At 57.3% G+C, this 25,110-nt stretch overlaps 1 protein-coding gene across 3 annotated transcripts in view; it reads left to right on the forward strand.

The window, feature by feature from the left end:
• Positions 1-24,893, forward strand: part of TNFRSF8 (TNF receptor superfamily member 8) — a 61,867-nt gene extending 36,974 nt beyond the window's left edge. For all 3 annotated transcript variants that reach the window (XM_079118509.1, XM_079118510.1, XM_079118511.1), the window contains 11 exons: positions 668-758; positions 1,093-1,265; positions 3,746-3,862; positions 6,919-7,071; positions 12,156-12,246; positions 12,540-12,643; positions 14,314-14,415; positions 14,534-14,587; positions 20,597-20,622; positions 21,736-21,937; positions 24,462-24,893. In XM_079118509.1, coding sequence (XP_078974635.1) covers positions 668-758; positions 1,093-1,265; positions 3,746-3,862; positions 6,919-7,071; positions 12,156-12,246; positions 12,540-12,643; positions 14,314-14,415; positions 14,534-14,587; positions 20,597-20,622; positions 21,736-21,937; positions 24,462-24,703 — 1,355 coding nt within the window. In that variant the 3' untranslated portion in view covers positions 24,704-24,893. The remainder of the gene's footprint in view (positions 1-667; positions 759-1,092; positions 1,266-3,745; positions 3,863-6,918; positions 7,072-12,155; positions 12,247-12,539; positions 12,644-14,313; positions 14,416-14,533; positions 14,588-20,596; positions 20,623-21,735; positions 21,938-24,461) is intronic.
• Positions 24,894-25,110: the final 217 nt, after the last annotated feature.

Here is a 25,110-nt window from a genome sequence, read left to right on the forward strand (position 1 = left end):
GTGGCGTTCTATAATCATTTCACACGCCCAGTGCAGTGTGGGCATAGGAAAGGTGGGGGCCAACTTCGGGGCACTTGATGGGTTTGTTTTCCCCTCCACGGCTTCTCAGTGTTGCAAGTAACAGCATCTCCAGGTTTGGGGGCATGTGTCCCTGAAAGTTCTGGGGCTGGCTCTGAGGAGCTTCAGGTATAGCTGGATCCAAGTGCTCTGTCTTTTCCCATCTCTTGTTCTGTCCCTTCCTGGGTTGCTTGGTCTGTGGGGCACTTACCAGCAGCTCTGGGCTTGCTTCCTGCCCAACCCCAGTGAAAAGACAGCTGCTCCTTCCTGCATTTTCAATAACCGAAACAGCCTTCAGCCTGCCTGGTGGGTGGCTGGGTTTGAGTCTCCCTCAGCTGGTCTCTCTGGAAAGCCCCGGAGGATTAGTTCAGCCAGTCCTCTGGCTCCTCCTGGAGGGCAGTTCTCTCAGCCCTGCTGCCCACAAATGCTGGGATTGGGTGACAGAGACCCCCAGGGAGAACCTGGCTGCCCACCCAGGGGCAGTAGATGCGGGAAGGTGTTTTTCCAAGTGCCCCATCTGTGCACTGGGCTTGGCACGGTAACAGATCCATTCCTAGAGACTTTGGGCTCCTTGGTACCAATTCTGAAGCCCTTGCTGTCCCCTTCTCAGGCACAGCAGAGAAGGACACCGTGTGTGGGCCGCCTTCCCCCGGGACCGGCCCTGACTGCGCCAACCCAGAGGACTGCAAGACCCTCTCCAGGTGACTGCTGGCCTTCTCCCTTCCCCTCTGCCATGTGACCTTTAACTGGGGCACCACAGGGTCCCGAGGGTAAGCAGGGATGGGGTGCAGGCGGGTTCAACTGCTGAGTCCACAGGTCAGGTCATGCGAGGCCCTACGATGTGTCCAGCCCTGCCTGGCCCACGCGGGGACCCAGAGAGCTGAGGTGGCACAGCCCTTGCTCCCGAGAGCTCTGGCAGGCCTGCTGGGGACGGAGCCAGGGTCTGGGGCCCCTTCTCTATGGGCACTGTTACCCCTGAGCACAGGCCTCCTTGCCCCACGGGAGAGTCACCTCCCACCTGGGCCTCTTCCCCAGTGACCCCACTCCCCAGGCCAAGCCCATCCTGATGTTCCCCACCGCCGATGCCAGGACCTCGCTTCAAAGAGGGGTCGCCTCCCGCACCCTGGAACATGCTTCTCCACTGACCAGGGCTCCCAGACCTCCCTCCTCTGCGGACAAGCCCAGTCCAGATCCAGATCCAGATCCAGGTACTGTCCCCAGGAAACCGGGAGCTGTCTCCCAGGGCGGTGGTGTCAGGGCGGGCACCTGTGCGTGGCGGTCAGGGACCGAGCCCTTTCCCAGTGGGGACGGAGAGGATGTCGAGCAGAGCTCCCTGGAAGGGCACGTGCAGTGTTTCTAAGCCTCCCGAGGGCCAGGCACGGGGCAGGTGTGGGTCACTGTCCTGGCCTGTCAGGGTGCCGAGGATGGAGTGGGCAGCCCCTGCTGACCCCTGATGCCCTCGTGGCTCCTGTGGCGAAGGATCAGACCCTCCGTCCTCCTCTTCATTCCGGAACAGCCTTCTGCTGCGTGGATCTAGCCTTCTGGGGATGTTTGAGTTGAGCCCACTTGGGGGCCAGGATGGATGAGGAGAAAACAGATCCCTGTGTGAATTAATGTTCATATTTCTCTTGGATTTTTTTTTTTTTTTAATTGGGGGGTTCTTATGACTCTGGACCTGAGCCTTTGTCTCCTGCTTGTGTGCAAAACACCCTCTCGCGTCCCCGGCTGCCTGCCTCCTCCTCTCTATGGGGCCTGTGGGTATAGGTGCTCTTATTTATTTATTTAGATACTGGGGATTGAACCCAGAGGCACTTTACCACTGACTACATCTCCAATCCTTTTTATTTTTTATTTAGAGACAGAGTCTCACTAAGTTGCTTAGGGCTTCGTTAAGTTGCTGAGGCTGGCTCGAACTTGCAGTCCTCCCCCCCTCAGCCTCCCAAGATGCCAGGGTCACAGGCGTGCACCACTGTGCCTGAGAGAGGCCCTTATTTTGAAATCCAGATCCAGACCTGTCTTCCTTTATGACTGGCACTTTCTGTGCTCAGTTTTGGAAGTCTTTTTTTTTGTGGTGCTGAGGATGGAACCCAGGGCCTCATGTTTGCTAGGCGAGCGCTCACCACTGAGCCACAGCCCCGCCCGCAGGGGTCCTGTTTCACACGTGTCCATGTGGATAGCACATTGAACACTGCACTGTTTTTTTGTGCCTTCTTTCTGTCAACGAAGGATGCACGTATTCATAGAGAGGATTCTGGATTCTGGAATTCTGGACTCTATTCTTTGTAACTACCATTGTGTCTTCTGCGGGGCGTGCTGGGGTCGAACCCAGGCCTCGTGCCTGCTCGGCAAGTGCTTTACCACTGAGCCCCAGCCCGGCTCACCTCCTGTCTTAATTCCTGGAGTTTTAAAATAAGCCTTGATGGGCGGTCAGGCAGCTCTCCCCCTCTGTCCTTCAGTAGTACATTGGATGTTCCTGGAAACTTGCATTTTCTATAAACTTTAGAATCAGCTTTTCAAATGCTGCCGGTGTCCCCGGGGGACCCTGACCGGGATTGCACTCAGCCGTTAGCTCGTTCTGTAGAAACCCAGTCTTGACCATGGGGCCTCCAGCCCAGGTGCTGAGTTAGACCTGCGTTTCTTTAGCTCCTCCTCCCTCCCTCCGAGAGGCGGGGCCGTGGACTCGTGGGGAGTTTTGTGGTTTTCTGCGTAGTGGCACTTACATCTTTTTGTCAGGTTTCTAGGTATTTAATCTTTCTGACGATGACGCGGATGGTATCTTTTCGGCACCTCTGTTTCTGATTCTTTGTTGCCGGTCTTATTTTGAGTCATGTGAAATTGCCCCTATCTGACCATCTTTGACCTACAAAACCATTGATTTCATAGGGTCCCAACTCTCATGTGGGAAACTCAACTGATTTTTGACGTGGTGACTCTTAGCTTTCAGTCACTGTGATGAAACACGTGAGATGGTCAGCTTAATAAGGGAGAGGGCTTATTCTGGCCTGCCGTGTTGGTCCATGGCCTTTGGGTCTGTGGCGAGGCAGCCCGTGATGGCCAGAGCACGTGGTGGAGGAAGCTGCCCACCTGGTGGAGTGAAAACAGGAAGAGGTGGGCTGGGCCCCAACGTCCTCTTCGAGGGCACACATGTAGTGACCTGATTTCCTCCTACTAGGCCTTACCTCCTACTGGGAGGTTCTGTCCCCTCCCAGTAAGGCCATGGTCTGGGGACCAAGCCTTCAGCGCATGAGGCTTTGGGGACATTAAGGGGTTGAAGCATGGCAGAGTGCACCAGGGACCTGGTTAAGCTGCTGCCACCTGCCCCCAGCACACCTGCAGTCCTCCCGGCTGTTGGGCTGTGTCCTCCTCAGGCTGCTCACACCCCCTGCCCTGGACGGACCGGAAGTTTTGACAGTGGGCATTGACCTGGCCGTGAAACTGGGGAGGGGCAGCAAGGTGGCCACAGTGGATCAGAGAAAAGGGACCCAAGGCAAGGGCCAGTTGGTGCTCTTCTCCTGTGTGGCCTCGGACCCATTCCTTCCCTCTCTGGGCCTCAGGCCCCTTCTGAGAAGCGGACCGCCCCACTCAGAGGGAGTTTGGGAGCTGACCGTGGTGGGGGCGGGTTTCACGGATGGGGACGTGGGGCTTTGCCGAGGCAGCCTGGCCCCAGCTTCTCTGCTTCTTTCCCCAGGACCGTCCCCACCGTGGCCCTGTCTGCAGGGGTCTGCTGACTGCAGGAAGCAGTGTGACCCCGACTACTACCTGGACGGGCTGGGCCGCTGCACGGCCTGTGTGAGCTGTGTGCGAGGTGAGGGTCTCGTGCTGCCTCGGGCTCCTTCCAGGGCGCACGGGTCTCGGGGAGGCTGCAGGTGGTGCGGGTGGCCTTTGGTGTGGCTGCTCAGCCCGTGGGAGCCTGTTTCGCTCGCTGTGTTCTCAGCCATCAACTTCCGGTGACTCCCCTCGCAGTTTGTGGCGATGGCGCTCCGAGGGCTCCCGCTCGCCCAGGCTTGCCTTCCAAGAAAGCATGGACAAGTGGCCCGTGGTTCCAAACCTGCTCCAAACTTGTCTCATCGATCTTTTTTTTTCTTGGTACCAGGGATTGAACCCAGGGGCGCTTAACCACTGAGCCACATCCCCAGCCCTGTTTTGCATTTTATTTAGAGACAGGGTCTAAGTTGGTTAGGACCTCACCTAAATTGCTGAGGCTGGCTTTGAACTTGCGATCCTCCTGCCTCAGCCTCCTGAACTGCAGGGATTGCTGGGATTGAGCCACCATGCCTGGGTGTCTCATCAATTTTTTTGTAACTACCCTACAATGCAGAATTTGTGATTGTACCCATTTTACACAAGAGGAAATGGGGACTTCCAGAGGTCAGGGGACTTCCAAAAGCCACAGGCCAGGATTTGAACCTTGGGGAGTGTGTCCCTAGGTCCTGGGCTCTTGTCCCTCTGCTACATGGCTCTGATACAACAGGATGAGGTGTGTGTCTTTTCCTGTGGCAGCTCAGAGCAGCTGCCCTGTCCACAAGGTCACCCAGGGCAGGAGAGGCTGCCCAGCTTCAGACTATAGGATGGTTAGTGGCCTCACCCATGGAGGCCACCAGGACTGTGTGATTGCATCTGTTTGTCTCCTTCATGCAGCGAGGAGGACCAGAGTCAGGACATATGTTGTCCTAAGACTGTGCTAAGGCTGTGAAGCAAAACACACTGTGCGTTGTACTCCTGGCTCCTGTGGGTCAGAGTTCAGGCAGGGTACCGTGGGGACTGCTGGTCTACTCCACGGTGTCTGGGGTCTCAGATGGAAACCTTGGAGGCTGAAGGCTGGACTCTTCTGGAGGCTTCTTCATTCTGAGGCTGTGGGTCCTTGTCAGCTGTTGGCTGGGGCCTTGGCCCTCTCACGTCAGCCTCTGTGTGACTTGCTCTGGGCTTCCTCATAGCCTGGTGGCTGGGTCCTAAAGGCGAACATCCCCAGAGACATGCAGACAGCAGGACGGAGCGTGTCACCTTTTGTGACCTAGCCTAAGAAGTCGCATGGTGTTATTTCTGCCACTTGCTGTCTGTTGAGCCAGTCACAGACCTTGCGGGAAATGAAGGCAGGAAAGCATTTTACTTCTTGCTGGGGTAAGCGCAAAGGCCCTGGAAGGGCAGACAGGTCCCGAAATATTGCTGCAGCCATTTTTGTGAAGAGAAAATCCGCTGTAGCCACAGATCAGATGGAGAGAGCAGAGACGGCTCTGAGCCCAGGATTCCTTCCACCCTCTGACGTACAGGCTGCAGGGCAGAGGAAGGGATAGCTATAGACCCAGGGGTGGTTCCTTTTTCTTTTCTCTCTTCTTTTTTTTTTTTTTTTCCTGTTTAGTACTAGGTAAGCACTGGACACTTAGTTATACCCCCAGTGCTTAAGCAAGCTTCGTGTGTGTGTGTGTGTGTGTGTGTGTGTGTGTGTGTGTGTGTGAGAGAGAGAGAGAGACGTGTGTGTGGCACGCTGGGGACCCAGGGATTGAACCCAGGGCCTTGTGCATGCTGGGCAAGTGCCGTACCACCAAGCTACATAGCTGCACCCCCAGTCCTTTGTTTTATTTTGAGACAGGATCTCACTGAGTCACCTAGGCTGGCTCCAACTTGCAATCCTCCTTCCTCAGCCTCCTGAGTCCCTGGGATTGAGTGTGCACCACGGCTCTCTGCTCAAGCAAGTTTCTTAACTTCTCTCTGCCTCGGTTTTCTCCTCTGAAAAATGGGCATAATAATAGCCCTGATCTCAGAGTCCTTGAGAGTTATTATTATTGGTAGTCTGGATCAAGCGCCAGGAACACTGTTAAATACACTGTGAGTTGCTGTGGCTCAGGAGGTTGAGGCAGGAGGATCCCGAGTTCAAAGTCAGCTTCAGCAATGTAATGAGGCCTTCAGCAACTTAGAGACTCTGTCTCTAAATAAAATATTAAAAAGGGATGTGGCTCAGTGGTTAAGCATCCCTGGGTTTAAACCCTGGTAGCAAAAAAAAAAAATTCCCAAACATAAATAAATGTATTATTTCACTTCTTTTTCAAACCTCTAGTGTTTTATTTTCTTTTGTTGTTTTCTTTTGGGAGGAAAAAAAACTTTTTATCATTAAAAATATCAAACATAACTGGGCATGATGGTGTATACCTGTAATCCCAGTGGCTAGGGAGACTGAGGCAGGAGGATCATGAGTTCAAGGCCAGCCTCACAAAAATGAGGTGCTAAGCAACTCAGTGAGACCCTGTCTCTATATAAAATGCAAAATAGGGCTGGGGATGTGTTTCAGTGTTCGAGTGCCCCTGAGTTCAATCCCTGGTACCAAACAAACAAAAAATTTATACACAAACACACACACACACACACACACACACACACACACACACACACATTCAAACACATTCTGAAGTAGAAAGACTCGGGAACAGCTATGTACTGTGATCTGGTCTGAAAAAATTACCAGGTCAGAGCCCTGTTCCTTAAGACAACTCACCTGTCCCCAGATTTTGGTCTTGACAGCTTTTTGGTGCTGTGACTCACCTGCAATGCGTGACATATGGTTTGCTCGCTGATGTCGTGCAGGGGTTCACACAGCCCACACCCCCAAAGCTCCCACCTGCGCGGGCATCCCTGCCCTTCCATCCCGGCGGCCCACTCGCCCGTGCCTGCAGTGGTTCGCCCTTGGCTACTCTGCGGTCAGCGCCCCTTCTCCACGCAGGAGGCTGCTCCGGAGCATGCTGGGCTCTTCCCCACAGAACGGCCAGGACCCTTGTTTTCTTCTGCACAAACCTTTCTCTGCCCTCTGGGAGGCTCCTGGACCCCCCGCCCTCGTCCTGTCCATCTCCACAAGCTGCTCTCTGTCCTCAGATGACCTCGTGGAGAAGGCGCCCTGCTCCCGGAACTCCCCCCGCATCTGCGAGTGCCGGCCCGGCATGTTCTGCGCCACGTCAGCCACCAACTCCTGTGCCCGCTGCGTCGCCCGCCCAGCCTGCGCACCAGGAACGGTCGTCCAACCCCAGGGTGAGCATCCCCACCCCTAGCCAAGGGGTGGAGGGCCTGGCCTGCTGAGCCTCTCCCCGCCTCCAGTGGGACAGCTGACCTTCAACCCCAGCTGTCACTAGCTCAGGCTTGGGCTTCGCTTCCTCACAGAGTTGGATCCAGTGAATAAAATAAAATCCAGCTCTGGCATTTTGGTAGGAGGTTCTGATGATTTTTTTCCTAGAAATTCTTTTTCCTGAAATGATTGGGCTGGTCCTTCCTTGACGTGTTTGCAAGGCTGTTTTATGACCTCAGGTAGAAGAACGAAGTTTCTGAAGAGGCTTCCATCTCAAGATGGCGAGCTTTGCAGGCTGCAGAGAAGAAAAGTCCCTATGGGTGGGCAGCTGAGCAATTTCAGCTAGTTTCTAGAAAGTTGGAGACGGATGGGAAGGTGGTGACAGAGGTCACTCAGTGGAGGACAGTTCACCAAGGTCACCGGGTAAGGGATGCAGAAGTGAGGGCCCCCTGATGTAAGAGCTGCTTCACCTCCAGAGGGGCTCCAGGCTGAGGGACGTGGAGGGGTGGGAGGTGGGCCAGGGTACAGTGTGCGCTCAGTACGTCCTGAAAGGAAAACATGGGAATCTGTCACAGCATGGACGTCCGCCAGGCTGTAGGGACTGAGTATTTGTCCCTTTGCAAGACAATCAGCTCTTGATAAGGACACTGAGGGGAAGCTAGGGAACCAGCACGAAGCTGCCACTCTGCTCTTGGCTTGGTGAAGCCCTCTTGGTTTTGTGGCCAGTCCAAAAACAAAGTCTGCCAGTTTGTATGTCCCACCCAAGGTCCAGGCACTCAGTCCCTACTCAGGCAAGAGTCCCGTCACGAAGAGGACACATAACACCACAGCAGAAGGAAATCCCCAACAACTGGATATTCAGCAGGGTCCTTTGTTAATAAATATGAATAAACAGCCGAGATCTTGAGGCTTAGAAGGGAACCAGCACTGGGGAAGAGAATATCAGGATGAACAGGCAGAAAAACCTGCTGCAGAGGAAGCAGCAGGAAACCCAGGATTAGAAGAGAAGTCGACACTGACACATCCACGGGAAAGCTCAAGACCTCATTGCATCTGTGAAGTGAGCATGGTGCTAGAGAAAGGAGCAGTGAGACTTCAGGGGACAAAAAATGACTTGTAGACGTGTGGTTATTAGGGACCTGTGCCTCTTGGCCACAGCCATCTGGACAGGACTTGAAGCACTTCTGTGGGTGTGGTACTCAGCATGGCCTGTAGAGTGGACTGGAGGGCCACCGCAGCAGCCTCGTCTCCTGCCTCTTCTCCTGCGTCTCCTCCTCTTCTGCAGCCTGTCAACAGCGTGCGAGCGGGGACCTCCCGTGCATTCTGCCTTGGTGGTGTTCCCAGAGTGCCTTGGTGGCCTCGGGTGGGTGGCCGCCTGATGTGGCCCTCCCAGTACAAATACTGGCTGGCTCTAGGTCCGTCAGCAGAGGCGTCCTGGTTCCTCTGCACCCCCTACCACCGTGGGGCTTCTGCCCCCTGTTTTTCCTGGCACGGTCACTGTGTGCCACGGTCTTTACACCCACAATGTCACCCCGACTTTCTCTGTGCACTTGACTTGACTAATAGAGATTTCAGATCAAAGGGCCAACCAAGAGCAGAGCAGGACAAGAGAAAATGTCCACACCAGGTGTGAAGACGTGCCTCCACTTATCCTCCATGCCCCTCAGATGATGCCTGGATTGTTTCCGGTTTAGGGCTATTACCAATGTGGCTGCGCATTTTCCTGGACAAGTCTTGGGCGAACAGATGTTTTCATTTCTCATGAGTAAATACGAGGCGGGAGGTGGGAGACTGGATCACTGTGCTGGTCACACACTCAGAATGTCTTTGATGGGCAGGTCAAAGCTGGGCATCTCCGATCTGACTCAGTCACCTTGCTTTATGGAGGGAGCAAAGCACAGGCTAAAGCTGGAGTGCAGGGACCCCGGGGGTCGGCCCTCAGCACTGTCCACAGGACCACACCCCCTTCGTCTTAGTTCAGAACCTATGATGTACCCCGCTAAATTACAATTGAATTTCAAGGCAGAATAAAGACATTTTCAGGTGTAAAATTTCAGAAATTTTCTTCACGTATCATCTCGTAGAAAGCTGTTTGAAGATCTAATGCAGCTAAATGAGGTGGTGAAAAGCAAAAAGAAGAATCCGTGGAACCTCAAACACAGTGACTCTGCCCCAGCAGAGCAAGAAGGAAAAGTCCCAGAATGACAACTCACTGCAGGACCGACGAGCCAGGTCAGAGCAGGGAGATGGAAGGCTCCAGGGAAGTGTATCCAGGACTAAAAGGGACATTTGCTGTGCATTTCACGGTTACTAGAGTTGAAAAGCCTGAGGATGTGGGGAAGGCACGTTATTCTTTTCTCAACAACAATAACCACCTAAAAGGAAAGAAAGAAAGGCAATCAAAAACTCCAGGGAAAACAAAAAGCTGATGAGAAATTTACAATCCAAATACGAAGATGAAAATTTCATAATTTTAAGCAATGGCTGGGTGTACAAAAAGAGAGTCTATTTCACCTTGAAGGTAAGACAATTTAAAAATGGCCCAGGAAGTGAATTCAAAGAGAAGTATTTTAGTCTGGTAAATAATATCCTTTTTGTTTGTTTGTTTGGTTGGTTTTAACTAGAGCTTTGTGTTTATATGCAGTAGTTGGGTTCATCCTGACAAACATAGATGCATGGAAATCAATTTCAGTTCATGATCCCCCCCAGTGTATTTTTTTTTAAGTTCGTAAATGGAGCCTAAAAGTAGAAAGACCTCCCTGCCTCTTCTAGTAGACCCTTACTAGAGAACACAGTCAGACTCCCTAGAGGTTAGACAGTGCCTCTTCCTTACCTCCCTATCCCAAGGAGCAGAAAAACGGGGAGGGCACTAACCTAGGGAGGAAGGAGGAAAGTTACAGTCCCTCTGGAGAGGGAAGGAGAGGCGCCTAAGGAGTGCTGGGCCCGTCTCTGTGCTTAGAGGAGGGACAGCAGGTATCTCAACAGCAGCTCAGACCCTGGGCCTTCCCAGCCATACCCGGCTGCTGTGGGGAGAGGTGGGCCTCTGTCCTCATGGCACCAACTGGGTGTAGATACCCTCAGTGCGTTTGAGCCCCAGAGCTCCTCTGTCCTCTCAAAGTAGACCTCACTGAAGTCCAATGACATTTCAAATGCCAGTTCAAAAATCCTGACTTACTAATGTAGAAAAACTCTCCTCACAAATTACATAACTTCCCATACCCTCAGGCCACCAGACCTCAGCTGAGTCAGGTAATAGTAATCCAGGAAACAGATGGAAAGATACAGCATCTGTCTGGAGACCTCCCGAAAGAGGAGAGTTCCCGAGGACCCGAGCAACCCAAGGGGATTAATCCGGGTCTCACTGTTTCTTCTGTGTTTCAGGAAAAATTCTAGAAGCATTGTGAGAACTTTCTGGAAAGGAGAAGTCTATGTTGGGGGGTTTCTTTGTACCACATCAAAGAAGAAGTGCAGCCACCAGGGCTGTGGGGTAGAGAGGTGTAGTAATTAGTCACAACCTGCTTCAAATGCGGGCCAAATTTTTTTGCTCCAAAAAAGCAGTTAATGGTAAACTTATAGGAAGGTTCCCAGGCCGCAGGCAGGAGGTGGTGTGGTCTAGTGGAGGGTCCCCGGGCTGTCCCTCACCATCCCTGCATTCTGACTCTGTCTTTAGCTCTGTGCCTCTACATCTGTACAGCGTGGTGACGATCAGTTCAGAGGCGACCAGCTTTGAACTGGCCCCCAAAGACATTTTGGCCAACACAACCCAGCCACCCCTGCTGGGCAGGAGAGAAGGGAAATGATGTGTTGCCTTATCTGTACGAGCTTCAAACTAGAAACAAGCCCAGTGTCCATCAGTTCGTGAGCACATGACAGTGGTCCAGCTATCTGATAGCATGCTGTCATCAATAAAGGCTCGGTGCCTGCAACCTGAGTGAATCTCAGAGACATTGTTCCACCTAAAAAAAGGCAGACACCCAAGAACCCATGCTGAGTGAGTCTGCGTCTGTGAGACTCTGGGACAGGTGACTCACCGTGAGGACATGAAGCAGGTCGTGGCTGGCTGTGCCTGCAGGTTGGGGAGGACTGACTGGGTGAGGAGGGCCACCAGGGAACTTTCTGGGGTTTTGGGGATTCTGTTTTGATTGGAGTTCCAATGACCTGCGTCAGAATTCACTAAACAGCGCGCTGAGGGGACTTTTTCTGGTACGTGAATCACGCCTGGGAGCTGGGTGCAGCTCGGTGGAGCACTTGTGTCGGGCGTGCACGAGGCCCTGGGCGTGATACCCAGCGTTTAAAATCAGAAAACATTATGCTGCAATAAAGTTGAAAAAAGAAAAAAAAGTCCTTTAAAAAATTAAGGCTACCTTTAAACATCAGGGGATTTCAGGTTGTTACTGGACTCCCGCGGTGACGGTCAGCCACCCGTTCCAACACGCCCAAGAGAGACCAGCCGTGGCGAAGGGCAGGAACGCAGCTTTGACCAGTGTGGCCACACCGGGAGAACAGACCTGGAGGCACAGCGACCCTAGCCCTGTCCTAGAGGCTGACAGAAAGGTGGAGGTTTTATAGCAAAGGGACAAAGGCCAGGCTGGGGCCTTTGCTAGCTGGCAGAGGGTGATCCTGCTTCTTCACTTGAGGGGACCCCTGGGTTCCCATTATGCCCCGGGGGCGGCCCGGGCTCCATCCTGGGGACACTGCCCTGCTTGGAGGACGAGCTCATCACAGGTCACCTGTGCTGCAAGGCTGGCTGTTCTTGCCGTCAGGATGCGCGTCAGTCGGACCTGGTGTTCCCTGCAGGAGCGAGTGGCTCAAGAGACAGACGGAGTCGGAGAGGGACGAGTGGGATGGGTGAAATCAGAGGCTAGCGCCCAGGCCCCTCCCCGGTAAACACAGCCTCCCCGGTTTGATCTTTTGAAACACAAATCTGAAGGTCTTGGTCAATGGTCTCCGGAATGGCTGCCTCCCTGCGGGTCCCCAGTTCCCGTGAAGTCTTCCCTGGGACCCCAGGCGCCTTCTCGGCTCTGACTCCACGTTGCCTCCCACCCCACAGGTGTGGCTGAGGGGGAGCCCACCCATGAGCCGCCTCCCCCGGGGACCCACGAGAGCTGCAGCACCCCAGGAAGCCGTGAGGCTCCTGCCAGGTGATTCCGTCCCCTCTTCTCCTCCGAGCTGGGGTTGCCCCGCCCCGCTGGGATGTGCCGGGGCAGCCGGGCTGGGGCGGAGCAGGGGCCTGGACTGGGTCCTCCATGTCAAGCCCACAGCCACTCTGGGCCCTGTGCTGGCACCGTTGAAAAGCAGAGGCCGGAGCCTCGCCCTCTGAGTGCCTGGCACGGATGGGGGCAGAGGTTCTGGGGATCCAGGCTTTGTCGGCACCTCCTCCAGAGAAACACTCGCCTCTTCTAACTCCATCACCCCCCCGCCTGACTCCCTGCAGCACGGCCCCTGCCCTGAGCCCCCTGGTGGACTCCCACAGCAGCCGGACGCTGCCTGCCTCCACCGGCTCTCTCCCCTCCACTGGGAAGCCCATCCTGGACCCAGGTGAGGATGGGGAGCAGGGGCCGGGAGGAGCGGCCTGGGGCTGGGAATCAAGGCTTCTGGCTTCGTGACTTAAGGCCCAGGCTGGGTTGCTTGCTGATGACTGTCCTTTTTTTCCTTTTTCTTTTTTTGAAATATTTTTAGTTGTAGATGGACACAGTATATTTATTTTGTTTTCTGTGATGCTGGGGATCGAACCCAGTGCCTTGCATGTGCTAGGCAAGCGCTCTACCACTGAGCCACAACCCAGCCCCTGATGGTGATGATGACTGTTCTTTGTTTCTCTTCTTTTCTCTTCTCTTTTCCTTCCTTTCTTTTTCATTCTTTCTTTCTTCCTTTCTTTCTCTCTTTTCTTTTCTTTCCTTCCTCCCTCCCTCCCTCCCTCCCTCCCTCCCTCCCTCCCTCCCTCCCTCCCTCCCTCCCTCCTTCCTTCCTTCCTTCCTTCCTTCCTTCCTTCCTTCCTTCCTTCCTTCCTTCCTTCCTTCCTTCCTTCCTTCCTGGTACTGGGGATGGAATCCAGGGTGCTCCACCACAGAGTGACATCTTAGCCCTTTTTATTTTATAATTTTGAGACAAGCTCTAGCTAAGTTGTGAGGCTGACCTCCAACTTACAATCCTCTTGCCTCAGCCTCCCGAGTCACTGGATTACAGTCTGTACCACTGCTCCCAGCTCCTCTTCTTTAAGTATTGTGCATGGGGATTGTTTTCTCATGTCCCATCCCTATGGGTACAATGGCTACTCAGAAAATATTGTTGAGTGACTGCATGACCCTGACTAGTTGCGTAATTCCTTTGGGCCTCGGTTTTCTCAACTGTGAAACGGAAACCTCACAGGCGTGCAGGGTTGTAAGTGTGCAGCATGCGGTTAGCACAAGTGAGGCACATGGGCCATGTCCCTACTGCCTGAGCTCCTATGAACTGTTAACCCCCCATCCATTTTAGGACTGGCAATTCCAGCCACCAACACTAGGTGGTGGTAGTTCTCAAGCCAGTAGTTCTCAAAAGTCCATCATGACCCTGGGCCCACCCGGGAACTTGTTAGAAAACCCCAGGGTGGCACCCCAGACCTATATCCAGATAGCAATTAAGAGCACGGGCTCCAGTCCGCCTGGTCTGGCCTGGGTGGTGACTCTCCTTCAGGGTCCCTCAGGGTGACTTGGGCTGGCCTTGGTTCCTTCCTTTGTTCAGTGGGGATAGTGATGGTGGCTGACCTGCCCAGCGTGCTCACATGCAGGGCAGGCCCCTTGCTTCTCTGAGGAGTGGCTGAGAAACGTGCCCAATCTAACCTTCCACTCTGTCCTCTCAGTGACCGTACCCCTGCCCTGGCTCTGGCACTGCACCCTCCTCCACAGTCCTAGACTTTGTTCCTTTGAACCTCAGTTTCTTCTTCAGGTTGCTTGACATCTCAGTTTCTCACCCTCTAAAATGGTTTGCTCTTCTGGCAACTACAAATCTCAGTCAGCTTCCTGGAGCCACGTGGGGAGGGCAGGCAGGTAAGGGCTGGGTCAGATATAGCTCTGGCTTGGGAGACCAGCCGCTGTTAGCCACCATGGGATCCATGTTCCAAGAGAAGGAGGAAGTAGTCTGCGGCTCGGGTTGTCCTGCGTGGCTGTAGTGAAGGCCTGCAGCTCAGGGCTGTGGGGCGCGGATCGAAGGCCACCTCTGTGTTTCAGGACCTGTGCTCTTCTGGATGGTTATGGTACCTGTGCTGGTGGTGGGTTCCAGCTTCCTCCTCCTGTGTCACCAGAGGGCCTGCAGGAGACGGTTTCTGCAGAGTGAGTGGATGTGTCCTTGGGGGCCTGGGGAGGATGCCTGCTCCGCGCCAGCCTGGCCAGGGTCCCTGCCTGCCCCGCGCTCTGACCAGCGCCAAGCCCCCTCCTGGTGTCATTGCAGAGCTCCAGCTATGCTGCCCAGCCCCGGCCTTCCCACCCAAGCTGGAGCTTGTGGGTAAGTGTCCCGGCCCAGGGGCCACTCTGGGCCCCTCCAGCCCAGCCAGGCCCATCTGTGCGCCCCTCCTCTCTCCAGCTCATCCGCAATGGGGACGTCCCCCAGGAGGAAGCTGGTGGTGGTTTGGGCTGGGGGCCATGCGCCATGTGTGGTGCGGCTGGCATGCAGGTCGCCAAGCCGCCTTGTCCCATCCTCGCCACCTGGCACCAGGACACCGGCTCCCTGCTCTCTCCCCCTCCCTCCTCTCACTGAGCAGCACCTGGGTGGGCGCAGGGTGAAGAGGGCAGCCCGCAGGCCGGGTCCTGCTTCCACCGCTTAAGGCTCCGTGGCCTTGGACGAGTGGCTTGATGCCTGTGCCTCCTTTTCCTCGCCCGTGAACCCGGCACAGCAGCGGTTGACGGCAGCCACTGTAGGCCCACAGGTGGCCTGTCTGGGGCCTCTTCCCCACCAGGAGTCCAGGCCTCATGGTCCCTGGTGGCTTGAGCCCTTCCCAGTCCCTGCTATTGTCACCGCCCACCCTCTAGGCTGACTCTTCCAGGCAGCAGTCCGGGCTCCTGACTCCCCCCACCCACCCAGCCCAGGCCGGGGGTCTCTAGCTTCCACTGGGACTTGGGGCGCCCTGTGCCGGGGCCTGCCCTCCCCTGGAGGCAGGACAAGGCCTCCTCAGCGCCCCGCAGGCCTGGGCTGGCACTGAAAGACCGGGGAGCTGCCTGGCCTGCTGGCCTCTGCGGCAGCCTCCCAGGACCCTTGGTCCTTTCGCAGGGAGGAGCCGAGGCTCAGAGGGTGGAGGGCGGCTGACCGGAAGCAGCACGGCCAGCGGGGGTGCTGCTCCCTGGGATTCTAGTCCGGCTGCTGTAGGGGCCTCCGTCCTGCACCCCCCCCCCAGCTCTGTCCACCACCCAGTGCCCTCCCAAGTGCCCAGTGCCTGGAGACACGATCACTGCCCCTGTCCCAAGAGTCCCCAGCCCCCTCAGAGAGCCTGCGGTGGGCTGACTCTCGACCTGGGAACAAACACCGTCGCGCGAGGCGTGTTTTGGACTCGGTGGTTCCCAGGCAGGGCTGGCTCCCTCTCAGGGCTTTGTTTTGATGGTTTCAAGCCTGTTTCCATGAGCCGTCGGGCTCCGGGCTCACCGAAACCGCCCTTTGCTTTCTTGACATTTTTCTAGTATTCGACTTTCCGTTGATGTCAGTTTGTTTTTTTCTTTAAACCTTCAAATGAGCAGTTTCGTTACAAAAGGGGGTGGGGAGGCCCCAGGCACCCTCTGCAAGAGGCCAGACCGGGGGACCTGAGCCCAGACTCGGTGCTGGACATTCTGCCTCAGGCCCTTTCTGGCCCCTGGGCTTCTGTGGCTCTCTGGGGTCTGGGTTTCCAGGCCTGAGAAGGGAGGGGACAGCAGGCACGCAGGACGCGGGGTAGGCACAGACGGCAGGGCGATGCTCTGGACCCTGGCTTGGAGCCTCCTGTTGGCTCACGGGCGCTGGGGGCACAGACCTGTCCTCGCCCTCCTGCCTTCAGACGGGGCCCCTGCGGGAATGGGCTGAGGAGGAGTGGCTGGGAATGTGCCTCCCGCCCAGCGCATCCGGGACTTCCGCAGGGGCGCTGTGGGGCTCGGCCGTCTCCCGGGTGGCCTTGACTTCACCGCACGTGTCCTGGTGACAGGCAGGTCTCCTTCAATGCCCGCAGCAGCCTGCGAGGCACCTACCGTCGACCCCATTTCGCAGACGAGCAGCCCGAGGCACAGGAAAGCGTGGTCACCCTGCCGAGGGCCACGTGCCTGGCCAACCCTGGGCCGGGTTCTGCGTCACCCTGGGTTTCTCACCCTCGGCGCCATGGAGCAGATGAGTCTCTGCTCTTTCCCCCTCACAGGATGTCCAGCAGCACAGGAGAGGACAGTCACGTGCCCCGGCTGTGACAGCTGAAAGGTCTCCAGACCTTGTCACTTGGCCCCCGGGGGCAAAACCGCTCCTGGAGAACCACAAGTCTAGACTTATCCTTCACGCTAGGGAGCCTCCTCCCGCCTGGGCCACTGTCTACCCGCTGCACGTTTGTGCCGGCCCTCGGAGGGTGCGGGGAGGCGGGGGGCTTGGCAGGCGCCCGACGTGAGGTCGTCGGGGGGTTTGCTGTGGCTCAGGCCTTTGCTGGGGGATCTCAGAAGAGCTGCTGGGCCCTCCAGGGCCCGGCTGGCCTCCCACCCGTCCCTGCCTGGTGCTGGTGCCTCAGCACGCCTGGGAGCTGCGGTCGGCCCCAGAACTGTGCGGTCCTCTCTCCCGTGGCAATGGCCATCTCTTCGGACTCAGTCTTTTTTTTTTTTTTTTTTTAAATGCTGGGATGGAACCCAGGGCCTCACGCGCCAGGCAAGTGCTCTGCCACTGTGCCACATCCCCAGCCCCAGAGACATGTCAGCAACCAGTTCTTACCAGGTTTCGTTTTCTTCATTTGTACATTTATAGCCGTGTGGATGCGTGGGTTCCTGTTTCGTTCAATGTGTTGTGACCTGTCATGATCTGTTACCACCATTGTAACAGACTATGAGGTCATTGGCCCGGATTGGTCAGCAGGGGTCCCCTCAAACTGGCTCCCGAGCCCTTGTGTGGCACGTCCCCATCTCTTTGTGCTTTGGACACCCTTTTTCTCTTTTGGTATGGTGGATTAAATTCAGGGGTGCTCTACCACTGAGCTACATCCCTAAACCTTTTTATTTTTTCTTCTGAAGTAGTGTCTCACCAAGTTACTGAGGCTGGCCTCTCACTTGCAGTCCTTCTCCCAGAGCCTCCTGAGTTGCTCAGATGGCAGGCGTGTATCACTTCTTAATTCTAAGAAACTTCTGGCTTATCTTGTCCTTGGGTCCCTGAGCCCCTCCTGCATCGTCCCTCCAAGGAGCCCAAGGTGTGAACCCGGGGATGCCTGGCACCAAAGCCTGGCTGAACCTCTACACTGCACTCCGTCTGTGGGGTTCCCTGCTTCCCACCAGAGGGGGGCGCTGCAGGAGGGTGGTGACGGGGATGGGGACACCTGCGTCAGGACTCAGGGACTCTTGGCACTCGACTCACTGAGCGTGGCCTTCGGGGCAGCCCCGTTCTTGTCCCGGGGCCCCTGCTGCACAGTGTGTCCTGGACTTGGGTGCTGGGCTGATTTCTGGGAAGATCGTGGTTATTCCGAAAGGCAAGGAACCCGTAAATGAAGCAGACCGCAGCAGCTTGGTGGACTCTGACCTCTGCCCGTGGCCAGATTTGCTTTGGGTCTTTATCAGAGTGCTTGTGGGTTGTAACAGGGCTGCAGACGGAACCTTCTGGATCCTGCCTCATTACCTTTGTCATTTGACACTTGTTTCCAAGTGCCGGTGTCGCCTGCCAGTTTGCTAGTCCGCGAGGTCGAGCGCCAGCCAAGTTAACGCCCAGGCTTTGTGGGACCAACGAGTGCCAGCAGCATCCTGGCACCTTCCCTTGGTCATAATTAGATTGGGAAAAAAAGCAACTCTAAATGCACTTCACTTTTTGGAAGCGCTTTAGATTTATGGAACATTTGAGAAGGTAGCACAGCGTCCCCCAGCCCCCGCCAGGAGTCCCCACACCAGTGTGGCCCGTTGGTCACAATAAACAACCCACGTGGACTCGTCGTCCCTCGCTGAAACCCAGACGTCGTCACGCTCACTTGACTCCTAAGCTGCCACGGCCCTCATCTGCAGTCCTCTCAGCCCCTTCAGCTCCTCTGGCCCGTGAGGCCCAGACTGTCCTTAACCCTGGTGGCCTGGACGGCTTGCAGGAGTGCTGGCCAGGTATTTTGCCCGATGCCCCCTCGCTGGGATTGGTCTAATATTTTTCCTGCGTGAGACCGGGGTTCTGGGTGTGGGGGCGGAAGACCAGAGCACCGTTTCTCGTCACACCAAGGGTCCAGGTGCTGAGCGTGACTCAGCACAGGGCACAGCCGTCAGAGAGCCCCTCCCAACTTCCAGATGAGGAGACCGAGGCTCAGAGAAGTGAAGACAGAGTGTTGGTTTCCTGCAGGAGGCTCCATTGCTGGGCATCTGGCTGCTTTTCAAGTGCTTGTTATTGGGAGGACTGCTGTGCACCGCCTTGGGTTCTCCTTAGAACGCTTCCTGAGGGTGTGGCCCCCAGGAAGGTGTCCTGGGCCAAAGGGAGCGCTGAGGTTCACTGCAGTCGGATCTTAAAAAGATGGAACCTTCTGGGCATGGTGATGCTCACCTGTAATCCCAGGGGCTTGGGAGGCTGAGGCAGGAGGACCGTGAGTTCAGAGCCAGCCTCAGCAATTTAGTGAGGCCCTAAGCAACTCAGTGAGACCCTGTCTCTAAATAAAATACAAAATAGGGCGGGAGGTGTGGCCCAGTGATTAAACGCCCCTGGGTTCAACCCCCCAAACCCCCAACAGGGCATTGGCAGCTCTGACCCCCTTCCTCCCTGAGGCTGGGATTGTCGATTGCCGCTTCTATTTTTGTCTTGTGACTTCGTCACACACTTCTTTCTCCTGGCTACCCGCAAAGACTTGGCAGCAATCAGCAGCTGGCTGTTTACAAAACTCCAGTTTATTCTCGCAGGAGAAAGACGGGGCTCCACTGACATTATTTTATGTGCCTGAGGCCAGAGTATCAGAGCGGTGGCTTGGCAGTGGATAGTGGTCACAAGCGGTGGCCTCCTAATGTGACCACTCTGCTGGGAACAGCATTTACCAGGACACGTCGGGTGGCACGTGGTTAGACCGAGACTCAGCCATGCCACCTCACACAAGCACTCCTGTGAGCCTCGTTTGCATGTCCCCTCAGACACTGCCCACTGCTGACGTGCCCACACCGGCTGCCCCAGGAGCACTTCCCAAACCCTCCCAGCGTCCACGCTGCAGCCCGGCTGGCATTTTATCTCGTTTGTTGATTGACCTTCACGAGTGTGTCAGCTGGGAATCAGGGCTGCTGAATCCAGGAAGCGTGATCTAGAGGCGCCGTAGAGGAGGCTGAGCTCTTCGAAGCAGTGCCGGGTGGGCACACCTGATGGCACATTCTGGGTCACTTGGGTGGCCTCTGTGGGATCATCCAGGGCTGCATATCCCCATAGGATGGTCCGTCCTGGGCCTGGGTTGGCCTGCTCTGGGGAGGACCCAATGGCTGTGTGCCACCCCTGCCTTTCTCAGATGGCCAGTGGGCCATTAAGTGTCAGCTGTGACCCGGCCCCTGGTTCACATGGGAGAACACCAGGATGGAGGTGGGGCCTTGGATGAGGAAATCAAGGTTGTGCCCCGAGCCAGGTGCAGTGGGGCACGCCTGCAATCCCGGTGACTTGAGAGGCTGCCCCGGGAGGATCACAAGTTCAAAGCCAGCCTCAGCAAGGTAGCGAGGCCCTGTCTCAAAACAAAACCTGAAGCGCTGGGGCGTGGCTCCGTGGCAGAGCACGTGGGTTCAGCCCCGAATCCCCCTCACAGAAAAACAGTGAAGGTCGTGCCCAGGAACCTTTGTTTGGCACCTCTGGAGACCACAAAGGGTGGCTCAGGCCTGAGCAGAGGACGCGGAGGGGAGAGTGGGACTCGGGAAGGGCCCAGGGTGAGCTCCCTCGGGTCTGTCGTCCTCTCTGTCACCTGTCTTGAGGCCCCTCAGTGGGCTCAGCGTGGCACTCCTGGGGGTTCTGGGCTGTCCAGCCCCTAGAGGCTGCCAGGTGGTGGCAGCAGCCACAGGCCACCTTCCAGCCAGCAGAAGCCTCCCGGGCTCAGTTGGGGCGTGTGCCCCTCCAGCCATTGTGCCTGTGCCCGGCAGCGGGGGTGGGGGAGACGGGCGGGTTCAGTGTGCGAAGTGAGGGTGGTATGGGAGCGAAGGGGTCTCCCGGGCCCCAGCTGCAGCTGGAGTCTGCACATCGGGAGGTGATGTGGCCCTGAACCCACCACCGTGCTGCAGACGGAGGGCCTGAGCCCTGGCCTGGAGCTCAGCACCACCTACCTTGCTGGGGAGCTGATTGCTGACCAGCGGTCCTCACCTCCTGGTTAAGGTGGCTGCTCTTTGCTTTTTGCAGATTCCAGACCCAGGAGGAACCTGACGGTAAGGACCGCCCCCTCCCCCACCCCAGGGCCTGGAGCTGGCACCTTTCCTGTTGGATCTGTGGTTTTGAGGGCCGCTGGGCAGGGTCACTCCCTTCTCCCAAATGCCCACAGATGGGAGCACAGAGCCCAGCAGGCTGGGCCGGGATGAGGAGCTGCAGCCTGGTCTCCTGGCTCGGCTGCAGGGGAATTCCAGCGGGGCCTGCAGAGGGACCTGTGGTCAGGAGGAGGCCGTGTGTCCCACTCTCCTCCTCTAACTCCAGCGGGAAGTCCTGAAAGCTGGATGTCAAACCAGCGGCACTTAAATCTCGCCACCTACTGTGTGCAAACTGCATGCTGGCCACCTGCTTCGTGCTTTCTAGAAGTTTTCTCAGGAAGTCCTTGCCACACAGGAGCTGCTGCTGTTGTCCTATTTGACCAAAGGGGACGAGGTGGCCTGGACAGGTTCGGGGGGGGGGGGGGGTACTAGTCCGTGGCTCCCTGGCCTGGAGCCTGGCTTTGGGTTCCCCTGTGCTGCCTCCTGGGGAGACCCCTTCCACCTCTCAGGAAGAGCTGCGCTGGGCCAGGCTTCGTCCCCACTACAGCGATTCTTCCCGCCACCGTACAGGAGACACCTGTACCAGGACACCTGTCCTGGTGCCTGCCCTGTGCGCAGCTTCCCAGGGCTGTGCGTGGCCATGAGGTGGGGCACCGATCTGGGAGCTGAAGGAGGGGTGCTGGGTGAAACATGTGGATACAGGTATCGGCTCCTCGGTGCTTGGGTTTCCTCATCCGTTAAAGTTGCAGGTGCTGAAATCACGCACTCATAGGGTGGCTGGGAGGGTCAGCGTGCTAGTGCCTTAGAACAAGGCTCGGCACACAGTGGTAAAGACCATGTGAGTTGCTGACTGCCATCCTTATTTGGTACAAATTAAAAGCCACTGTGGTCCCTGGGAGTGCTACGCACAGGTGCCTCATACTGTCAAGGCCAAGAAGCCTGGATTGCTTGTGGCAGCTTTAAAGCAGAGGGGAGACTCCCTGGGGGCTATAGGGGTAAAGAAAAGAGGGTGTCACTATTTGGGGACATGGAGAGTTGGGGACACCTGTCTCAGCGCCTATTCCCTTCCCACCGCAGCCCAGGAGAAGCGGGCTGGTGACGGAGCCAGGCACAGAAGAGCGGAGCTTCGTGAGCCCCCCGGCCGTGGAGACCTGTGACAGTGTGGGGACGGCTTGTCCGGGCAGCCTGCCCCTGCTGGGCTCCAGCCCGGCTGGGGGCCCCTCGTCCCCCAGGGATGCTGAGCCCCGAGTGTCCACAGAGCACACTAATAACAAGATCGGTGAGTCGGCCAGTTTGGGGGTTCCTGGTTGTGGCCCAGGGGATGGGTGCTGGGCCCTGGAAACTGGAGGCCTGGGAGCTCGGGGTCCACCAGAAAGACCTTCAGACGTCCGTCTCAGCTCTGAGCTTCGGGAACAGCCGACGCCCCTCCCTGGGGTGCAGTCAGTTCCTGAAACTCCTCTTCCAGGAAGCCTTCCCTGCCCTCTGCTCTCCTGTGTAGTCTGGGTGCCCTGGGCTGCACACCCTGAGACCCTGGGCTTCCCCACCTGGGGGCCCCAGCACGTGACTTGCCCACCGCGACCTGGCTGGGAGCTCCCTGGGGGTGGGCCTCGGCGGGCCCCCTCTCCTCCTTCTGGGAAGGGTAACTGGCCCTCAGACAACAGCAGAGAGGCACAGGCAGACTGGCAGTGGGACCTCCTCAGGACGGTCTTTCCTCTTGAACAAACTTTCGCAATCGCAGCTTTCAGGAAGCCTTATTTGAAAAGAATGTGTTTGGGGACATATTGCCAAAGGCTTCGCTTTCAAATTTCCGGGGAAATCAGTCCTGATTCCACCCATGCCGAGCACCCTGGCTGGAGCCCGTGCAGGGCAGGGGGCCGGGCTGGCTCTCCCTGGGCTCCTGCAGGCTCTCGGCTGTGGGCAGCCTCCCTGGCATGCAGGGTGTGGGCCACACTGCCGAGGGAAGGCCTTGGAGGTTCTGGACAGCGGGGCACAGGTGAACCCTTGTCCTTCGGATGCCGCCCCAGGGGAGCATCCTCGTTCAGCTTCCTGCAAGGACCAAACTCGGGCTGAGCTTCCTCTCCTCCTGGGCTCCAGACATAGGGAGCCCCCTCCTCTGACCAAGAGCTCTGGGTGGGGCAGGAAGACCCTCCACAGCTGGTGGTGGGCAGCACTGTGATGGGGCAGAGCCAGAGGGATCTGGCCCTATGACATTTGGGGGTGACAGCTTGGCCCCAGCCTTGGCTTCTTCTGTCCAAACAAACCCCCTTCCCCCAGATCCTGTCCCCTGCCTCTCATCCCTTCTGTTATCTGCCCTCTGCTCTCCCTGACCTCCAGCCCCTGTGGTCAGGGTTCCCCAGGCCCAGGGGTGCACGGGCCTTGTGGAAGGTGAGGGCAGGGGCGCGAGGCCTGCTCCCTGCTCTGGGGCCTGGGGGTGCCCTGTGTGTCCATCCCCTCTCCTGCCCTCGGCTCTTGCTGTTATTTCTCACACTTCTCTCTCTCCTGGGTGTGTGAACAACCAAACTAGAATAGCCGGTGTTATGCAATGGGCCCAGGATGCCAGTCCTTGAGAACCTTTTTGGAGTTCCTGAATCTGAGGGGTGTGACCGGGTCACCAGAGCAGCAGGGGTCCCTGAGCCCCTGTGCTGCCCCACCCCTGTGCTCAAGTTCCCCCTTGAGTTTCCTCATCCAGAATCCAGGGCAGGGCAGCTGGTAGGTAGCTGGACCCCGGCCTGATCCCAAGGCCATTGCCCTGGCCTCCCGGCCTCCCGGGGAGCTCACCTCCCCGGAGCCTCCATGTCTCTATCCATGGGAAGGCTGCCCTGGAAGCCCACACCAGCCAGTGGCGAGATCTGCAGGGCCTGTGCCGGGTCATTGTCCAAGTGACCATTACCCAGCACGTACTCCGCCTGCAGGCCACCGGGCCCTGGGGGCCGGGTTCCTAGCAAGACACTCAGAGACTGCCCCCGGTGAGGCTGTCCGGGTCGCTGGCTGCTGCTGCTTACTAGCAGGGCCGAGGAGTTGTTGGTGCCACCCGCTGGCTCCATCTGCCTGGCCCGAGGAGGCCCCTGAGATGCAGGACTCAGTCCAGGCAGAGTGGGACAGGTTGGTCACCCCAGGTGTCTACTTCAGGCAGAAAGGGCAGCCAGGCAGGGTGGGAGTTTCCTCTGAGTTTTTGCCTGGTGACCTTGGGGAGGTCGTCTGAACTTGCCAGGCTGCAGGTTCTTATCTGTAAAATGGGGACAATAATGGGCTCACTCCTTACCAGAGTGGAGGCCCCAGAGCTGACGTGTGGGAAGCACCCAGCAGTGCAGGGCTGCTTCATCCCTGTGGCTGCTTCATCCCTGTGGCTGCTTCATCCCTGTGGCTGCTTCATCCCTGTGGCTGCTTCATCCCTGTGGCTGCTTCATCCCTGTGGCTGCTTCATCCCTGTGGCTGCTTCATCCCTGTGGCTGCTTCATCCCTGGCTGCTTCATCCCTGGCTGCTTCATCCCTGTGGCTGCTTCATCCCTGGCTGCTTCATCCCTGTGGCTGCTTCATCCCTGTGGCTGCTGGCCTTCCTCCACGGCTTCCTTTCTTCCCAGTCACGTTCTCTTCTTCCCCTCCCCATCCACGAAGAGGGTCTATAAAATCACAAGCATCCCCATTAAGTTCCAGGTGGGCCAGTACTGTGCATCAGGAAGGGTGTGTCATCTGCCTGAAGTCACACAGCAGAGTGGTGGAGGAGGGACTCGGCCCCTCTTCTGCCTCCCGGCTCCCGTACTGGGCTCTGGCCTCCCCTCCTCACCCATCCTTTTGCCTTGCAGAGAAAATCTACATCATGAAGGCCGACACAGTGATCGTGGGGACCGTGAAGACAGAAGCGTCTGAGGGCCGGGGCCCGGTGGGGCCTGTGGGGCCTGAGGAGGCGGAGCTGGAGGTGGACCATGTCCCCCATTACCCAGAGCAGGAGACGGAACCGCCTCTGGGCAGCTGCGGGGACGTCATGTTCTCTGTGGAGGAGGAAGGGAAGGAGGACTTCGGGCCCACGGTGGCCTCGGGGAAGTGAGGCCCAATCTGGGCTGGGGCAGGGGGGCAGCTAGCTGCCCCTTGGAGGCCAGGGGACAGAAGACCAGGTGGCTTGAACTGAGAGCCCAGCGTCCGGTAGTGGCAGGGGTGGGCGCCCTGCCTTTCTGCTGCTGCCGAGAGCACTGGCCTCCGCCGTGGCATGGGGCACACCATCAGGCCAGCCCATCGAGGCAGCCACCCGAGGCTGGTCCAGGCGCCGTCCACGCCCTCTGCCCTCTCCACTCTCCCGGGGCCCTGCTGGCGTGCGGCCGGCCGTTACTGTAAACGTGGCTCCCGCGGGCGCGGAGCCAGCGCCTGTGGTTTTTCTCCGAGTCAGAAGGGAAGCGGAGGGGTGGGCGTGTCCCATCTGGGCTGCAGTCGCACTGCTCCCGGCTCTGAGGAGAGGGT

The sequence above is a fragment of the Sciurus vulgaris genome (assembly GCF_902686455.1).
Source record: "Sciurus vulgaris genome assembly, chromosome: 1".
NCBI classification, from domain to species: domain Eukaryota; kingdom Metazoa; phylum Chordata; class Mammalia; order Rodentia; family Sciuridae; genus Sciurus; species Sciurus vulgaris.